This window comes from Hevea brasiliensis, chromosome 15 (genome assembly GCF_030052815.1).
Source record: "Hevea brasiliensis isolate MT/VB/25A 57/8 chromosome 15, ASM3005281v1, whole genome shotgun sequence".
Taxonomy (NCBI): domain Eukaryota; kingdom Viridiplantae; phylum Streptophyta; class Magnoliopsida; order Malpighiales; family Euphorbiaceae; genus Hevea; species Hevea brasiliensis.
In genome coordinates this window covers 44,038,367-44,057,400 of record NC_079507.1, presented here as the reverse complement: position 1 = coordinate 44,057,400, position 19,034 = coordinate 44,038,367, and the positions used below count along the sequence as shown (strand labels likewise).

At 32.3% G+C, this 19,034-nt stretch overlaps 1 protein-coding gene and 1 long non-coding RNA gene across 2 annotated transcripts; both read right to left on the bottom strand.

Moving 5' to 3' along the window:
• Positions 1-10,477: 10,477 nt before the first annotated feature.
• LOC131173833 (AAA-ATPase ASD, mitochondrial-like) lies at positions 10,478-12,259 on the bottom strand. Its single transcript, XM_058136378.1, has one exon. The coding sequence runs from the start codon at positions 12,220-12,222 to the stop codon at positions 10,714-10,716; it is 1,509 nt and encodes a 502-aa protein (XP_057992361.1). The 5' UTR covers positions 12,223-12,259; the 3' UTR covers positions 10,478-10,713.
• Positions 12,260-14,765: 2,506 nt separating this feature from the next.
• On the bottom strand, positions 14,766-15,219 carry LOC131173927 (uncharacterized). The gene is made up of 2 exons (XR_009144247.1): positions 15,018-15,219; positions 14,766-14,915 (listed from the first exon to the last, which is right to left on the bottom strand). It is a non-coding gene; the product is annotated as an uncharacterized LOC131173927 (long non-coding RNA).
• Positions 15,220-19,034: the final 3,815 nt, after the last annotated feature.

The window sequence follows — 19,034 nt, the reverse complement described above, 5'->3', positions numbered from 1 at the left end:
AATCAAATAGTACATAATTATTCCTTTCAAAATTTAAGAACGTACAGGCAACTATATCTGAAGTCTCTGCTTCTTCCCCTCGATGCATGGCATTCCATCTTTCTAATGTATTCCTCTGCTCGGGTTGGTCCATTGTGCTAGGATTACCCAAAGTGCTGCCTCTACTTCTACCTCTGCCCTTACTGACTATTAATGAGCCTCTAAAATCAGAACCTTGGACTGATTCCTCTGGTGTAGTATGTGGCATAAATCGATGTGCGCTAGTACAATCTCGGGCGTAATGCCTGATTCCACCACAATTGAAGCAGGCTCCAGTAACCTTATAGCAAATACCCCTGTGTAACTTGCTACATACCTCACAGACATGGATAGGGTAGGAACATCAAATTCTTTGCTGACGGGTTCTCGATTGCTTCCACCCTGAAGATCCGCCTCTGTCATATCTATAAGTTCGGGGTTCCTCAAATTCTTTTCTTTTCCCCAATTGCCTATTCGAGTTCTGACCCATAGATTTCTCACTCTTTTCTATATCATACTGCCCTTGTGGGGGTTGAGTCTGTACTTGGGCTTGAGCTTGAGTTTGAGCTTGAGCTGACAAACTATCAGTCATTTGTTGGAAGAAGGTGGCCATTTGTTGTGCCACTTGTGTGGTGATTTGTACCGGTGGAATTGGTACAGTCGAGCCTTCGACTCTCTGAGGAGTTGAGGCCTCCTCTTGTACCTCAACCGTATCTGATTGTTCTACTAGTTATTCCCCTCTTCCATTTCTATTCAGAAAATTTTCTTTTCTTGGGAAAACCTACACAAGGAGATTTCTCTCCATTAATTCATATTTATGATGCAATTGTACTATATGTATCAAATATTTGAGCAGTTGTATGTACCGACAAAATATTTCAAATTCACAATTCAAAATTTACTTTAAAACCATTGCTCTGATACCACTAAACATGTCACACCCTACCCCTCAGTAAGATATAACATGATCCCATAGTACATCTAATGAATTACCATACTTCGCCTACCGGTAACCCATAAATATACTACAAGGGATTTTAAAACAATTTTCTTACTTTTCGAAGGTGGTGAGCACTTTTGGTAGGAATTAAAAACTTTTACTTGAAGTTTAAAGACTAGTTAAAATTTTTGTATATTTTTATTTTTACGCAAATTTTAAAAAATTTTCGGCAGAGTGCCGTCTACATTTGAGAAAAATAGTTCTTCAAACACCCGTAAAAACACTTCCAATAATTTATTATAATTTATTTCATCAAAATCGACCACTTCCACAACACAAATCAGCATCATTTCTCTCAACTCCATAATTCAAAACAATTCTCAATTCAATTGTCTTCAAAAATAATATTAAATAACTTCATTCATATTCCACTAAAGAAAAATTAATTTACATTCATTACAAAACTCAAAAATAAGTTTGAACCTTACAATAAATTATATTTCATTACATACCAAAATAATATTGCAAAAGTTTTTATACAACTGCTCAAATAATTTACACACATATATTTACATGCATAATCAAAATCTAATATACAAGGGTATACCTATAATAGACCCGAGGCTAGTCACAAGCAATCTTCAATGTGCAACTGTAGGAATCTCACTCAACTGCTCTATCTCTACTCTCACCTGTGACAGCATATAAAGCTATCGCTGAGTGGTGAACTCAGTGGTGCACAACTATAATTTAAAATGTAATACAATATACATTGATAATAATTATACCAAAAATTTTAAAATCTCGAAACTTAACCAATTTCTAAGTATCAAAATTTTCATCGCCAATAATAATAGTCACTTGTTAAAATAACCTTGATCAAAATTTCAATTTGTCAAATCACAACTTAATAATAAAAATAATTCCTGCAATTATGGAAATAAACAATTATTTTAACAAAATTATTTGTGCACAATCTCATTTCAAATCACAATTTCTTATCAATCAAAATCTATTCTTTATCTCACTAACTATGTAAGACTAATTCGAAAGTGCCATCTTCGGGGTGATTCTAACTCCCTATGGTTGGGGAGGTCGAATCATCGTGCACAGTATACAACACAACAATGCAACTTTCGACGGGTCCATAGCCATAACAAATACTTAGATCTAACCTCTAATAAGAGGAGGATCTAAGCCTGTGCATATACCATGGTATTCAAAACAAAACAAAGCTAACTCCATTGTCTCATTAACAAATGATATAGAGACGGGTAATAACCTAGTCAAGTATCTATAGTGAGATATAAAACCATATCATGCATTTCTTTGTCTTTTTTGTGAGCATAAATCACAACGCAATATTAATTCAAGATCAATTCTAATATTCCATATTTTTTTTATGCTCATCACAATCCAAAACAAAATTTTGTATTTTATTCATGCAAATTGTCCATCACAATTCAAAACATAATTTATCCAGTTCAAAACAATATTCAATAATTGTTGAAATAATGTTTCACAAAACTAAACTCATGCTTGCTATACCAATTTCAATAATCATTGAAATAAATCCCATAATTGATAAACATAGTGCAAAAGGAAAAATAAAATCATTTAATTAATTAAAATATTCAAAACAAATTCAATTAAAAACTAGTTGTGCCCAAACCTCTTTTGTCGACTCAATTTACTCAAACTTTCATTTTTCCTTCGAAGATCCCTTTCCAACTAAAACGCATAAATTTAAAGTGCTTCAGTATCCATTTTTAATACTTAAACTTCAATAATTTTTTTGCAGACTTATCATACCTATTACGGTTTATAAATTTCGGGTCTTTCATATTTTTGTGTATGGTGGCACTATTTATGGCACTATTCAAGTCAAAATGTTGACTTTTCTATACTTAATAGGTTTATTAGTTCTAATTGCACCCATATACCATATTTTGGGTGTCAATTTTGTTGGCATTAATTGCCAATTCAATTTCTAAGTCTCCTAAAAGAAATTATAATTTTTTAGTTTTGGTCTCCTGTTTTCTACTATTCCATTGATCTGGCTACTGTGAGAATTTGGCTATGTGTCCTTCATCAAAGTTGTTCCTTATTGTCTTAACTTTATTTTCCTTTTTGAATTACTTCATTTGGAGTTTTGTAGCCCAAGTTATGCCTATTTTCTAAGGCTGGCTGGATTTGGTGTTACCTAGAATTCTGGGCATTTTCTGGATGTTGGCAATTTTTAGTGTATTGACTGCAAGTGGTTTTTCAGATAGGTTATGGTCAAAATTTGGGTTTGTTTTCTTCATGAAAGTTGTAGGGCTATGCCTCAGCTTTCTATCGGTATAAAATTTAGGTCATTTGGACCTTTCTAGACCAAGCTATGGTCATTTACGTAACTACTATTTATTTGGTCATTTTTGTACAGGACAGTGTGCCCAATTCCGGATTTGGCCTAGTTATTCACTAAGTTATGGTCATTTTCTAGGCATGATTCCTTAATAAAAATGGTCCATTTTGTGTCTAGTTTCATTCTCAATTAGCTTCACAACAATTGGGTTGGTAAATTTTTAGTTTTGGTCCCTGAAATGGACCTAGGTCAAGCTGCCTACATATTGACCATAATCTATCCGAATTGAAACTTGGTTCCAACAATTCATACACACTGCAAATAGTCACAATTGACTATTTCTCAACTCAAGTAAGGTCAACTACATCAAATGACCAATTCTCATCTTTTTCTCCAATTTTTCACATGCTCAAAACCCCAATTTTCTAAATTCCTTAATTCATGCAATTTAAACATACGAATCACCTATACAATATCAATTCACCAAATTTTCATGTTGAATCTAACTAAACACCATCAAAACCCTCGAGTACCATGGCTGCTGAAATTTCTTTATTCCCATACAAGCATGAATTCTTCACTTTTCTAAGTAATTTTCACTTGTTCAATGCTAATTCTGTAAGCATAAATCAATGTAAATTAGGAGAGAGATTTACCTCAATTTGAGTTCTTCTAAACTTTATATTCTTCTTCTCTTTCTTGTCTATCTTCCTTCAATTCTCCAAATAAATGCTTAACTTAGAGTTTTCTACTAATTTAAGGAAGAGTTTATGAAGAAAAGATGAGAGTTCAAACTTGAAGTTTGAGTAACAATGGAGGATTGTTGAGAGAAAATGATGAGAGAGAGTGTGAGAGAGGGACGGCAAAGTGAGAATGGAAGATGACAATTTTTTTTCCTTTTTTTTATGTGTATTTATCTCTTAATTTGACTTAGTCAAATTAAGTAATTAAATTAAAATTAAATATAAAGTCATGCATGATGTCATCTTGATGAGGTCATTAATTTATTTTCTTTTCTTTTCTTTTTCTCTTATTTTTCCCATACTTCTTTAATTTAATTTTATATTTCAAAATTTTTATTTCTCAAATTTTATTGGACAGTTAGGTCAGGAGTCAGCTCTAGGGGTGAATTGATCAGATCGCCCCTCGTCGGTTCAATCCGGTTTGCAAGTTATTCGATATTTTTTTTGAATCTCTGATCTAATTATTTGACCTGCTTAACAACTCTTTTTCGTGATTTTCTCTTTTTCACTGTGTTCACAATGGTCCTAAGGACCGCGGCGTCACATTTTTTGATTTAGAATTTGAGTTACGACTGACCTCGTAGTCATTTCCCGGGAAAGTAACCCATTGCTGTGACTCCAGGCTCATTTAACTTTTTATACTTAACTATTTGGCAATTACTAATTATTTGCGTTCAGGGCTTATCTAGTTGTCTTAGATGTAATTCTAATCCCCTTAATTGTCCGGACTGATACCGGTCACTGGAACAGTAAAATATATCAGGCTATGCAAATAGGGGTGTTACACATATACACATTCCCAATGCCTAAAACAACTTGAATTCATGCTTTTAGCTCATATGCAACAATTAAAAGCTAGGATTCAAGGTTCCAACAAACTTCCGTCAACATTTTAACAAGAAATCCTTTGGTTTAACTAAGGAAACTAACCATTCTAGGTCCATAAACACTTGGATTTGACATAAACAAAAATAATACTTCATTTAACAATCAAATACTCAAAACACATCAAAGAAACATACTTTCATTCAAAAAAACTCACATGCAAGCCTTTTCCCAAAATCAAAACTTAAAACAAAAATCAAAACTTAAAACCATGTAAAAGTGACATGCAATTCAAAATCCAACAAACTCATATGCTTAAGTATACTTGAATTCTTCTAAAGGACCAAAAGAAAGAGGAATTACCTCTTTCCTTTGAAATGGAGAAGAAAGTGAATTGATGGCTATACTTCCCCGAAAAAGAAATCAAGCTTCACCACGTGTAATAGCCAAGAAAATCTCCTTGGACAGCCTTTTACATGTGTACCAAGTTGAGAGAGAAAGAGAAGGGAGAAAACAAGTCATTTTTAGGTCAGAAAACAAGCTATGGGCATTTTATATCATCACTTGTCAAGGGACTTTCGGCTGCCGAAAGTCGTAGTTCTAGCTGTCGGAGTCCATTCTACCCAAAAATAAATTTGAACAGTAAAAAGGACTTTGGTTGCTGAAAGTCCATCTTTCTGCTGCTGAAATTCCTTCTGCCCAAAAGTTGCTTAAAACTCTTCTTTGAGCAAAACCATTAAAATATTTTCATTTTTAAATATATTTTAAAACTATCACACATACAAACATATACACTTCTTACCACCATTCCCTTGCCAGTGAAATCTTCAAACTCATCAGAATATTCCATCAACGATGGAAATTTTAACGTCTGAAAATGGTGGATGTTACACCTATGATATAAAAAACTCAAAAAATTTAAAGACTTGTAAATAGAGTTTGCCAGTTGGAGAAAAAAAGATGCACAAAAATGTAGTGGAAAAAGAAAAAAAATCACATTATAAGTCAAAATTAATTAAACTTGAGTCTTGTTGCATGAAAATAGAGTGTGTAAATGTAAATATCACCCGTTACTAATATTTAAAAAAAATAGCTATAAATTTCTAAAAAATAAAATATTCGTCTTTGAATAAAATTAGAACTTTATATCTATTGATATAAATACAAATTTTTTATTGGATTAAATAGTTAATTTTTAATAACAATCATCATGTTAATTAAATAGTTATTTTTTAATAGTAATTTTATAATATAATATTATAAGTTTGTAAATATTTAGAATAATTAAAAAATAAATTAGTATAAGTGAGATTCAGTATTTAATGTTGTTTGTTAAAATTAAATAATTAATACTTTTAGAATTAAAAATATAGAATTATAGTAGGATTTTTAGTATGAGTATAATTACTATTAAAATAATATTACATTTTAATTTATATTAATTGTTATAATATTAAAAATTGAAATTATTTATAGATTTAGCGATAAATATGTTATGGTTGAAAGACATTAGTAACAAATTTGTATTGAATAGCTTCTCATTGCTGAAATTATTAGCGATAGATAATTTGTTTCTAAAAATTATTTGTGATAAATTTATATAAATTAGATTCTCACTGTTGAAAGTATTAACAATGGATAAATTATTGCTAAATATTATTAGCAACGATTTTGTACAGAACAACTTTCCTTTGTTGAAAGTATTAGCGATGAATATACTATCGCTAAAGGTAATTAGAAACGAATTTTTATCACTAATTTATATTATTAGCGATAAATATACACAGTTATTGATATAAATGTCATTTACATTTCTATAAATAATATAAATTATGAAGGGCTAATGTCCCCCTTCATATGTTTATATATGTATTATAGATATTATAAAGGCGGCTAGAAAGTGGTTGGAAATGGTAGTTCTCAATCAGGTTTCTTCTTGTGGGTTCGCAGGCTGATCCATCTCTTATCGCTTGATTTCTCTGCCAGTGTCGACGTTTCAAGAATTGCGGAGTCATCTGAAGATACCAAGGTCACTAGCGTTGTCAGTTGGTGTTGATCCTTGCCCTAAAAAAACAAAAGAAAAGAGGACTAACTAAACGAGATGGGGTCAAAACGCATTTTGCGTTTTTAGAAGAAGCTTCTAGATGATATTATTATTACTACTACTATTATTATTATTATTATTATTATTATTAAAAACATCTTACTTACCTAATAAATAAAATAACACAATTATAATAGAATTTCTTATTATTGTACATTAAATGAATCTTTTAAATTTAGTACACAAATTTGGACATAAATACTGTAATTCTTTTTCTCAATAATCATAAATTGTCATAATATATTACAATTAAAATAATATAAATATGGAAAATTTCAAATTAATTAAATTTTTATTAAGAATAATTAATAATTTTATTAATATAATTAATGATTTTATTAAATAAAAATATTTATAATTAATAAATAAAATAAAATAATTCTATTGATGCATAGCTATTAATTAACTTAATTGTAAAGCTGAGAGAGAAAAAAATTAAAGAAATGGAAGGGCAAAATCATTATTTTATTTTTGAGAGAAAGGGGACGGATGCTAATTTCATTCCTTTTATTTTGTAAATCTAATATATTTTGTAAACCTGCCTAGTGCAAGTTACAATAATTTTAATGAAAATAAAAGTTAAGAGATTTTATTGAAACAAATTAAAATTTTGAAATAGAAATGAAAAAAATTTTAAATTTAAGGATGATTGATGCAATTAAATTTTATCAATCAAGTGATCGGAAATTTATTGCATCCTATAATTGATACAAATTTAAAAGTTCTCTCAATAATTGAAAAATTAGAAGTTCTAGTTAATTTTAAAATTTGTGATTAAATTTCTTTTTCTAGTAATTATGCTTTTTTATGTGAAATTGATATTTCATTGATAAACAAGAAGATTATAGAAAATGCTTAAAAATACAAATATGGCATTAAGTCAAAACAAAGATTTTATAATAAGATGGAAAACCTCAACCGGTTAGCATACTATATATTCATCTTTCTTGACTAAATTGGTTATTAATAGTAATTAATTTATAATTGGTTATTAAATTAGATAGTAATCGATATTAGAAAACCTTAAATATATAATTAGCAATTGATTAAAAAATCGGTTGATAAAATCAGTTTGCTAACAGCAACTGTTTAGAGATCAGTTGCTAGATTAAAGAGTTATTTTAATTGGCTCCAAAATTTATCAATCGATTTACAATCAGTTGTAAAAAATCAGCTGCTATTTAGCAATTAATTTAAGTCAGTTACAAAAATTTATTGCTAATAGCAATTAATTTATGGATTGATTACTAAATTTACAATGTTTTTTTTTAAATACTCTAAATTTGCATTTAATTCATTGTCAGTTGCTACTAGTAACCGATTTTTACAATCGACTTAATTAGTTTACTAATAGTAACCAATTATTAGTTGCTAAATTTTCTCCCCAAAAATTCCAGCTCAATTTTTTATTTTTTTTTTCTTTTATTTTCAACCAATGCGCGAATCAGATGTTAACAGTAACCGATTTTTGTAACATAATGAAATTGATTGCTAATAGCAACTAATTTTGCAACTGATATTAGTTGCAAAATTTTCTTCCGCCCAATTTTTTTTTTATTTGCAACCAATTTATGAATTGGTTGCTGTTAACAACCGATTTTTTCAACCGATTGAAATTGGTTACTATTAGCAACTAATTTTCTAATCAATTATAAAATTTTTTCTCTAAAAATTTCCACCCAATTTTTTAAAAAAATTAGCAACTAACAATCGGTTGCTAATTTTTTTTATATAAACTACTACTTATTTTCTTTACCACTATTCGTTTTATTTTTTACTTTTTCTTCTCTTTTTTCTCATTTTCTTTATATATTTTTTCTTTCTTATCTATTTTATTCATCTTTTTATTGCTAATCTATTTTTCATTATTTTTTCTCATCTATTTTTTTTTCCATCTTTTTCTTTCTCATTTTCCTTATTCACCAACTTTTTCTTTCTTTTATATATATATATATATATATATATATATCAATTTTTCACTAATGTTTCTTATAAATATATTTTTATATTTAATTTTTTGTTATTATTTTGATTAGTACTTATTATTAGTAATTTGTTTTTGAAAATATTTTAAATTAATTTTGTAGCACTAATTTTTTATTAATAAATTATTATTTTAGTAATTTTAGAATAATTATTATTTTTTGTAATTTTTAGAATATTTTATTTATGAGAATTTTTATTTGTTATTTTGAAATTTATTTTTTATTTTTTTAAAAAAATTAACAATCGATAATAGGTTGCTAAATCAGTTGTAAATAGCAACCGATTTACAAAGCGGTTGCAAATTTATCAAACTAAAGATATCAATTTTTTTGCAATAGATTACGTATTAGTTGTCATTAGTAACCGATTTTGATGGCTAATAACAAATGATAAATTTTATTAAAATATTTTATTTTTTTTAAATTTGATTATTTTAGTATCTGATTTGATTTTTAGTAACTATTTGCAACCGATTTTCGGTTGCTACTAGCAATCGATTTATTAATTGATGGCTAATCGATTAGCAACCAGCCTCATTGCAAGCAATTGAATCGATTACTAAATTCATTAGCAATCAATTTTAATAGATTAACAATTGATTTGATGGATTGCTGATATCTTTTTTTTTTTTTTTGTAGTGCACCCAAAAGTACCTAGTGGGTACCCAAAGTACGTAGTGGGTTTTCTCCCTCTCCCACCCTTGGTGGGTATAAAATTGAGTTTTGCTGCAGATTTGGTGCTCATGTTGAGGGATCCCTATCGTGGATATGCTATCCTATTGTCTTCTTGATTTAGCAACAATGCACACTTGTAACCCAGTTGCTAGACTTGCTGCAGAGTCTCTATTTGCCAACCTTCGTTTCTTAGATCTGTGGGGGTTTGTACGTTTGGTTTCTGGTAGGCATCTTCAGGGTCTTTCAGCCTATATGGTTCATGGAAGCGGACCCTCAAGGCTCGTGAAATGCTGGTGAGCTCTATTTATTGCCCCTCCAGAGGTTACCATTCAAGAGCTCTATTTTTCTTTCCCATGGGTCATGGTTGCCTCTGTTTGTTTTGATGGGTTCTTGTTTGATTGAACATGGAGGAGGATCCTTGCAGGGAAATCGCTTGGCTTGTTGTTGCTTTTTTTCAGCCTTGCATGATGTAGATGGCTGGCCCTGGCACTTCAGGTTTTGCTTCATCTCTCTTGAAGGATAGGTGGCTACTTCTCCTTCTCTTGTTGGATCCTTTGATTTGAGTCTCTAACCAGCATAAGCTAGGCTTAGTTTGTTGGTTTTTATCCTTTTTATCATTAAGCCCAGATTCTTTCTTATTAAAACCCTTTGGCTTTGAGTTGCTCAGGGGCTTAGTAATCATATCATTATATTTATTAATGAAATCTATCTTTTTTATTAAAAAAAAAAGTATACTATTATATTATATGATCCTTTGTGTGTGATCAAAGCTTACAAATCCAACTCCTTAATTTTTGAGAAGAGAGCACCTAAAATTAAAGAAGCACATCAAACACCAAGTTAGGTTTAGAGTTGAAACTCGCTTGCTTGAAAATACAGAGCTAGAGATAAAGCCCCTTGAAGTAAAGGCCTTGAGAGCAGGAATAGGAATCTACATTCTGATGTATATTTGTGACTTTGTTATTCATGATCACTTACATACGAATCTAGTTATTCATGATGACTTGCATCCAAATCTACATTCTGCAACTACCCAATTGGTATTCAAAGGGAAGTCTCCTTCTTCCCGTTTGAAGTCAATCCATTATCTTTGATTTTTTAGATACGTCACTATCGTCCCTCTCATCTTCTTTAGGTAATTGGTCTTTCTCTTTCAATTCTTGTTCCGTTTTCGAATTTGCATCTTCCTCAGACTTCTTCCTTGCTTCTTTCAGTTTTGCTTCTTCCTCTATTGTCTCCAGAGCAGCAATCAACTTCTTAAGACAAGTCTCTTCGTCTTCATCATCTGACTTTGGCATCAAATTCTCTGCAACATCAGCTGGTGACATTTTCGTTTCCTCCAACAATTGGCCAATTTTTGCAAACAGCTCATGGGATTCGATATCTAAATAATTCTGAGCAAGAATTTTGAATGCTTCAAAGCAACAATAAGACATTTCTATGTGCTTATCCATCCTTCCCCTTCTAATTAAAGCAGGATCAAGCTTTTCCACATAATTTGTAGTGAAAACAATTATTCTTTCTCCTCCACAAGCTGACCAAATTCCATCAATAAAATTTAAAAGACCAGATAAAGTGACCTTACTTTCTTTCTTGCTTTCTGCTTCTTCTTCCTTTTTCTTCTTTGAAATTGGATCTTTCTCTTCTTCTTCATCATATTTCTCCTTCTTTGGCTTTCTCTGACCGGTCAGATCTAAAGAGCAATCAATATCCTCAATCACAATAATAGACTTACCCGTTGTCTGTATCAGAAGCTTCCTAAGCTCGCTGTTGTCTTTGACTGTAGTCAACTCGAGATCATAGACATCATAATTCAAGAAATTAGCCATGGCAGCTATCATAGTTGATTTCCCAGTTCCTGGAGGACCATAAAGGAGATAACCACGCTTCCAGGCCTTCCCAATCTTAGTGTAGTAGTCTTTCCCCTTACTGAACTTGATAAGGTCATTCTTGACTTCTTGCTTCTTCTTTGTTGCCATTGCCAAAGTATCGAAAGTCGCAGGGTGCTCAAACACCACATGATTCCACTTACTAGAATTGTTGGTGTAGAGCTTTCTCTGCCGATTCTTGATTGCAATTTCATTTCCTTCTTTCACAACATAATCTATATAAGATTTGGTGATTATATCTCGATAACGCCTATGTACTGTGAGCCTGAAATATCTCCTGTCATCCAATTCAGGATAAAAAGAAAAGGACTGTGTTTTGGGGATGTTTTTTCTTGAAGCCCACCAGATCTGAATCCCATTGAAGTCATCAGTAATTTCCTCATGGTCGTCCATGGTAAGAAGCACAGACTGATTTCCCTTGACAGCATCAGCCATGAGCCTCTGGGCTCGCTCGGAGGAGTTTGCGCTAAGGTAGCTTTGAATGGCAGAGTAGACCTCGCTGCGCCTGAAACGGTCCCCTGTGTATTCATGGAAGGTAATTTGGAGGTATGGATAGAAAAGACCCACCAACTTCTGACCATATCTATCAACATAGCGGCGAAGTTGAAGGGGAAAATATCGCTCAAACATAGCCCAGGCAAGCAATAGGCCACCAATTGCTGAGCCTAGCTGAGTCAACATCTCTACCACGCTCATTCTGCTTCTTTGGGCTTAAAATTAATTATTAGCTGGAAGGATAGAGAGCCACACTTGCGCTGTGTGTGTATACAATGTGGAGAATTAAATATTAGAATAAAGCAACTCTGGGTTGGTGACCTAATTCAGTACTTCAGTTCTTTATTTCTTGCTAGCTTACTAGAAGCATCAAACTAGCTGCCTTCCATTCCTATTAAACCCGACGGCCCAGTGATTGACCAATTAGTGATTCACACGCAAAATTGAACCAAAAGAAGGTAATAATAATAATCATAATAATAATAATAAATATCTTATATAGCCACTTAATTTTATATAAAATATAATTATTTTATTATAAAAATTAACATAATTTCACATAAATTTATAACTTATTTTAAGAGATTTTTATAAAATGATTATTTTTTTAAGTAAATTAATTAATTACGAAATTTTTTTAAATTCAACATAAATAAATAAAGCTTCTTTATAAAAAAATAAATATAATATTTTTTAAAAATATAATAAATAATATTTAATTAAAATTTAAACTTTTTCCTATAATTTTTTAACGAAATTTACCATATATAATTCATTTTTTACATTTTTTAAATATTATACATATTTTTTTATTTAAGAAAACTTTATTTTTTTACATTAATAAAATTTTCATAATTAATTAATTTATAAAAAAATATTTTATAAAAATCTAATAAAATAAATGATAAATTTATATAAAATTATCTTATTATTCTTAATAAAATAATTATATTTTGTATAAAATTAAGTAATCATGAAATTTTCTTAATAATAATAATAATAATAATAACAACTGAGTCAGGACTCATGCGAGTCAATGGACATGAGTCAATGGTCTAATGATTCATCAATTTTCAATACAAAATTTTAAAAATAATCAATAAAATTAGTATTTTAATATTTAAAATTTATATTTATATTAATTAACAAATAAGATATCATTTAGCGTTTATCTTTTATTTATAATAAAAATAAATTTAATGTCACGACCCAACCTATGGGCCGGACCGGCACTAGGACCTGGGCCAGCCTAAAGCCCCCGAGGCCCGTAGTAAGCCTAACTGTTCATTAACCCAACTCTAAGGCCCATTTGGGCCCAATATCAAGAAAACAAACAGACAGAGTCCGGCCATAAAATGGACTTACCAACGGGGAGTTTTCGACTCACCCGACCTGTAAACACAATATATAGTCAATTGGGAAGCTCAGCTCACCCTCCACATACTCATCAACATAATAATAAATGGGAGCTCAGCCCCCTCATCCAATCCATCAAACATGCATAGCATATTAAGTTTACAGGTCCCAAAATAATAATTTAGTTTACAGACCCAAATCAAATAACATTTCTAACACATGCGGAAATTCTAAGATTTAACAAGTTTATACAAACAGTAATAATTGACTGCGAGGAGAAAAGCGAGTTAACCAAAATAAAATCCTCTGTAGCCTTTGAAAAAATATTGAGCAGAGTGAGCGTTCGACTCAGAGAGTAAAATATCAATTTTAACCATAATCTCTATAACTATCTAGAACTAATGCACCCTGTAGAGTGAAATGCAACATCAACAACATTTTCACATCATAACATCAAAAGGTAATTTGGAGCACTCACACACCCTGTAGTATCAATCATAACATATGGGGTGATCCCTATCTGACTCTCTTAAATCCAACTGGTGCCAGTGAATTACTCAAGCTCGGACTTCCACTTAATAACCAAATCGAGGGTCCCAGAATTACTCAAGCGTGACTACCCCTCGAAGGATCGGGTCCCAATTACTCAAGCGTGGATCGCCCGCCCTATCCATAGTCCACACCACATCACACGCACGCCAACGCACGCGCACTGCTCCAAATTACCACAACAACAACCATGGCACATCAACAGTTATGAATGCAACATAAATCGTGCCTAGAGTTTAACTACATAAATATATGCATATAAGTGATGCATGGGCATGCTTGAACATATAATAATATCGAAATTACAATTAAAATTAATATTCTACTCACAGACTTGACGATCAACTTTGTGGCGGTGGCGGAGGAAGAAGGCATCGGCTCACCTGACAATTATATTACAATTATTTAATACAATTTGACTCAATACAAACAAAGAAAAGACCAATTACGTCCTAAGTCGTGCCGAAAATCCGGCAGAGTCCCCCCTATACCTAGGACCTACCCAACCTGCAAAAGGGCTAAAAACGCACTTCTATATTCACAATCCATATATCAACAGTTCAATCATATCACACAGCCCCTCCTGGGCCCATCAAATCAGTCATCCATCACAATATGTAAAATTTCAATTTAGTCCTTATTATTGATCATTTTTGCAAAAACTGCCCAAACAAGCTCTAAAAATTGTAAAACTTTGCCCCGCGGTCCTTAGCAATATTACTAAGCTATTGCAAAAAGAATCGTAATTTTCTAAGCTACCACGAATATTTTATGGATTTTTAATCCTATTTAAGCACTAGAAAATTACGAAAAAGCAAGGTTCGGGTTTACCTTTGCCGATTCCGACTTCGGGAACGCGCTCGGGACGTCTGACAATGGGGGGCTAGCCAAAACCTCGATCCAATTCGGAGACTTTTCCGGTAACGGGTCTGTCTGGCCCGAAATTTGCAGACCCGGTCAACTGTCGAATTTTCGCGAATCGAGGATACCTACACGAAGCCCATAACACGGGGGTTAGTACATAAATTTTTCAGAATTTTCTAAGCTCATTAAATGCTCGGAAAAACACTGCGAAGTTCCATGGGACCCACCGAAAAACGGTGTCGGAAAAATTCGAAATTTATGTCGTTGCGAAGCTCTCGACGAATGGAGCGTGCTGGTGGCCTCGGTTTTCTCGTGGGATTCACGGTTTTCGAGAAATCTAGCCCAAAAGTCGAAATGGGCTAAAATCTTCCCGAGCAAAAATCGGACAATCCGCTCGATGGATTTCTGCGTTCTTGGTGTCTATGGAAAGCTCTCGAGTAGATGATTTTGGACACAAGACCGGTCAATTGGTGGCGGATCGGCCGGATTTGGCGGGAAGGCTGGGCGCGCGCGCAGGGGGCGTTTTGCGCGCGTTTTTCCGGCCGTTCGAGCGTGGCCACTCTTGGTGGGCAGCGGCCGATCTGGGTCAAGGCGTGGTGGTGTGGAGAGGAGAGAGAAACGAGAGAGAAAAGGGAGAGGGACGACGCGCGCGGGGAAGGGAAGAAGAAAAAGGAAAAGGCCGGTCCGATTTGACCGGTCCGATCCGGTCTGATTCGATTCGGCCGGTTCGATTCAGAATACAAAATTTTAAATTTTTACTCTGCCTCGGGACCGAAAATGAGGTCCAAAAATTCCGAAAAAATTCCAGAAAACTCAGAAAAATACGTAGACTCCAAATATATTTTTAGTTTTGCCACGTGGTCTTTAAATTAATTTTTAAAAATCATCAAAGTTTATATTTTCGGAAAATCGAACCCGATTTTTAAAATCCAAAAAATCTCAAAAAAATTCCTAAAATTTAAATAAAATTAAAATACCAAAATACTCATAAAAATTAAAATTTCGGGGTGTTACATTTAATAAAACAATAAGTTTATTTATTTTAATATATAATTAAGATAAATATTAAAAAAAAAATTATTTATTTAAAATATTTTTATTTCATGTATTGCTTACAAAATATTGAAAATAAAAATATTTAATAATAGTATTTAAATTTTGAATGTTTTCATATAAAATTTAAAAATATTATGGAGATATATATAAATGGAATCCAATAAATTTTGAAGGTTTATTTTAAAATTAAAAATTAATTTAATAAACTTATTTATTTATATTTAATGATGTACCAATTGAATTATTAATTCATCGCTTTATGGGTCAAGCTTTGGGCTAAATCTACTAACATCCTATTTTTTGTCTTTCTCACTCACAGTTCTAAAATATTTATTTAGAATTGAACATCAATCAATTCAATTCAATTCAGTTTAAAAGCTTAAAAACTAAATAGGATCTAAATTAAACAAAACCAAATAAAAAAGATAAAATGAAAATAAATCGGTTCATCAAATGGAGACTTTGATCTTAGATTATCTTTTCGACTTACTTAAATTTTTTTTTCCTGCAAATTAGAGGAGACGTATATGCCATAACTTTTATCTCTAAATTATAAAACACAATTATTTTTTACTTTGTTAAAATATTATATTGAAGGATCTTCTCAATGAATGTTGACAACGCCGCCCTACCTCTATCCACGTAGGAGACTGATCAACTGCATTGGAGTAGTAAAAAGGTTAAGCTTCGGAATGGCTTGAGTGAGGAGGTTTCTATTCCAGCTCATGACAATAGTTCTACTGATAATGGCACGGATCAGAAGAGTAAGAAGTCCTTTAGAGATATTGTGATGCATGAGAGTAGGACTGGTGAGTTTCTGGATGATAATTATGTTTTAGAGGATGATTCTGATGGTGACGTAGATTTGGAGGATGACCCAGAGTGTCCTACTATTCGTCTCACTAACATAAAGAAGAGGGTTTTGCAGCAGCCATGGAAGTTTACGGTTATTCTCAAGGTTCTAGGCAGATCTATTGGGTATGCGTATCTTCAAAATTGCCTTAGAACACTTTGGGGCCTTTCTTAGTCCAATGAATTGATAGATTTGACAAATGGCTATTTTATGGCTTGCTTTTCCAACTAGAATGAATATGAGAGGGTTTTGTCTGATGGTCCTTGGATGGTGGCAGGCCATTATTTGACTGTTCGTCAATGGCGTCCTAACTTTGACCCTGATTTGGCACAGATAGAAAAGGCAATGGTATGGGTTTGTGTTCCCAATTTACCTGTTGAGTTTTATTCTCATGCGTTTTTATGGAGACTGGGTCAGAGGATTGGTGTTCCGATTCGTATTAATGATACAACTCTTTGTGTGTCCCATGGTAAATTTGCTAGAATGCGTGTTGAGGTTGACATTTCTAAGCCTCTGGTATCTAAGTTCACATTTCGACGCAGGATCTGCAGAATTGAATATGAAGGGATTAATCTTATTTGTTTTGAATGTGGTGTGTATGGCCATAGGCGAGAGGATTATCTGTAACACCCCGTTTGCATAGCCTGGTAAATTTCACTGTTCTGGTGACCGGTGTCGGTCCGGACAATTAAGGGGATTAGAACCACATTTAAGACAACTAGAGAAGCCATAAACACAAATAATTAGTAATGTTTAATTAGTTAACTATAAATAAGAAAAACAAAACGTAAGAGGTTAAACGAGCCGAGAGTCACAGCGATGAGTGACCTCCTCGGGAACGATTGCAAAATCATTTTAAACTCAAATTTTGAACCGTAAAAAGTGACGCTGCGGTCCTTAGGACCCTTATGGACACAGTGGAAAAGAGAAAATCACGAAAAAGAACTGTTAAGTCAGTCAAATAATTAGGTTAGGGAGCCGGAAGAAATATTGGATTATTTACAAACCGAGATGAACCGGCGAGGGGCAATTTGGTCAATTGATCCCGAGAGCTGACTCCTGACCTAACTGTCCAATAAAATCGGAGAAATAAAAATTTTTGAATCAAGGATTAGATTAAAGAACTAATGAAAAATTTAAGAAAATTGAAAAAGAAAAGAAAAATGTTTATTGCACCACGTGGATGACATCATTGTGATGTCAAAAATCAATTTTAATTTCCCAACTTTTTTGACCAAGTCAAATACATAAAATTTCACTTAAAATACTTAAAAAATTAGAAGGAAAAGTCATTTCTTCTTCCCTAAAAAAATTCAGCCGGCTCCCATTCTTTTCTCTTTCTTTTTTCTTTTCAATTTCCTCCATTAATGGTCATTTAAGCTTCTTAAACCCTATTATTTCTTCACAAATTTCATACTCACCAAAGTAAGGTCTTGCTCTTGGGCTTTGATAGAGAGATTTGAAATAAGAAGGATCAAAAAGAAGTGAAGATTTGGAATTACAAATTCTTCTCAACAAGTAAGTCCCTCTTTCTAACTTAATTTGAGCAAAATGCATAGAAATGAGCTTGAATAAGTAGCAAATTACATAGAAACTCAAGAAATCACTCATGTATGAAGCTTTATGAAAGTTGGTCAGCATGAAATTAATTAGGGTTTGATAGAAATTGTTAGAATTAAAGAGGTAATCATGCTTGATTGAGTAAGTAAGTGAGACTTGTACACTTAGAATTCATAAATTGAGGAAATTGAGGAATTAGGGTTCTTGACCCTTAGGGTTTTGGGAGAAAATTTAAGAAATTGGTAAATGATGACTTTGGTCTATTATGAGATGAAAAATGGTCAATAATGACCAAAAGAGATGTGTGGGAATTGTTGGAATGAAAACCAAATTCGTAGGTCAAATGGTCATCTTCTTTGGGCATGACCAAACCACTTTGAAGGACTAAAACTCAAATTTTACAAATCCAATTGATATGCCACCAATTGGAGATGAAAATAGACATAAAATAGCACAATTTTCATCAAGGAACCATGGCCAAAAACTGAATAAAACTTGGTGAACCAATTGACCAAAGTGAAATGAGAGCAGGCTGCCACTGCACCAAACTGACCAAATGAATAGTAACTGTTTATTTGGTCATAACTCGAGCTAAATAGGTCAAATTGACCTGAAATTTTTCCACCAATTAGATAAGATATAGAATTAAAACTTTCATGAAGAACAAAAACCCAAATTAGGACATTAACCCATTCAAATTATTGAGAAAAGTTGAGTTACCAAACCTGCAACTCTGCAAAATTGCCATTGAGCAGTAAAGTTCCAATGGCTATAA

Coding starts and splice junctions, on each gene's coding strand:
- LOC131173833 (XM_058136378.1), bottom strand. CDS start 12,222: ATGAGCGTGGTAGAGATGTTGACTCAGCTAGGCTCAGCAATTGGTGGC.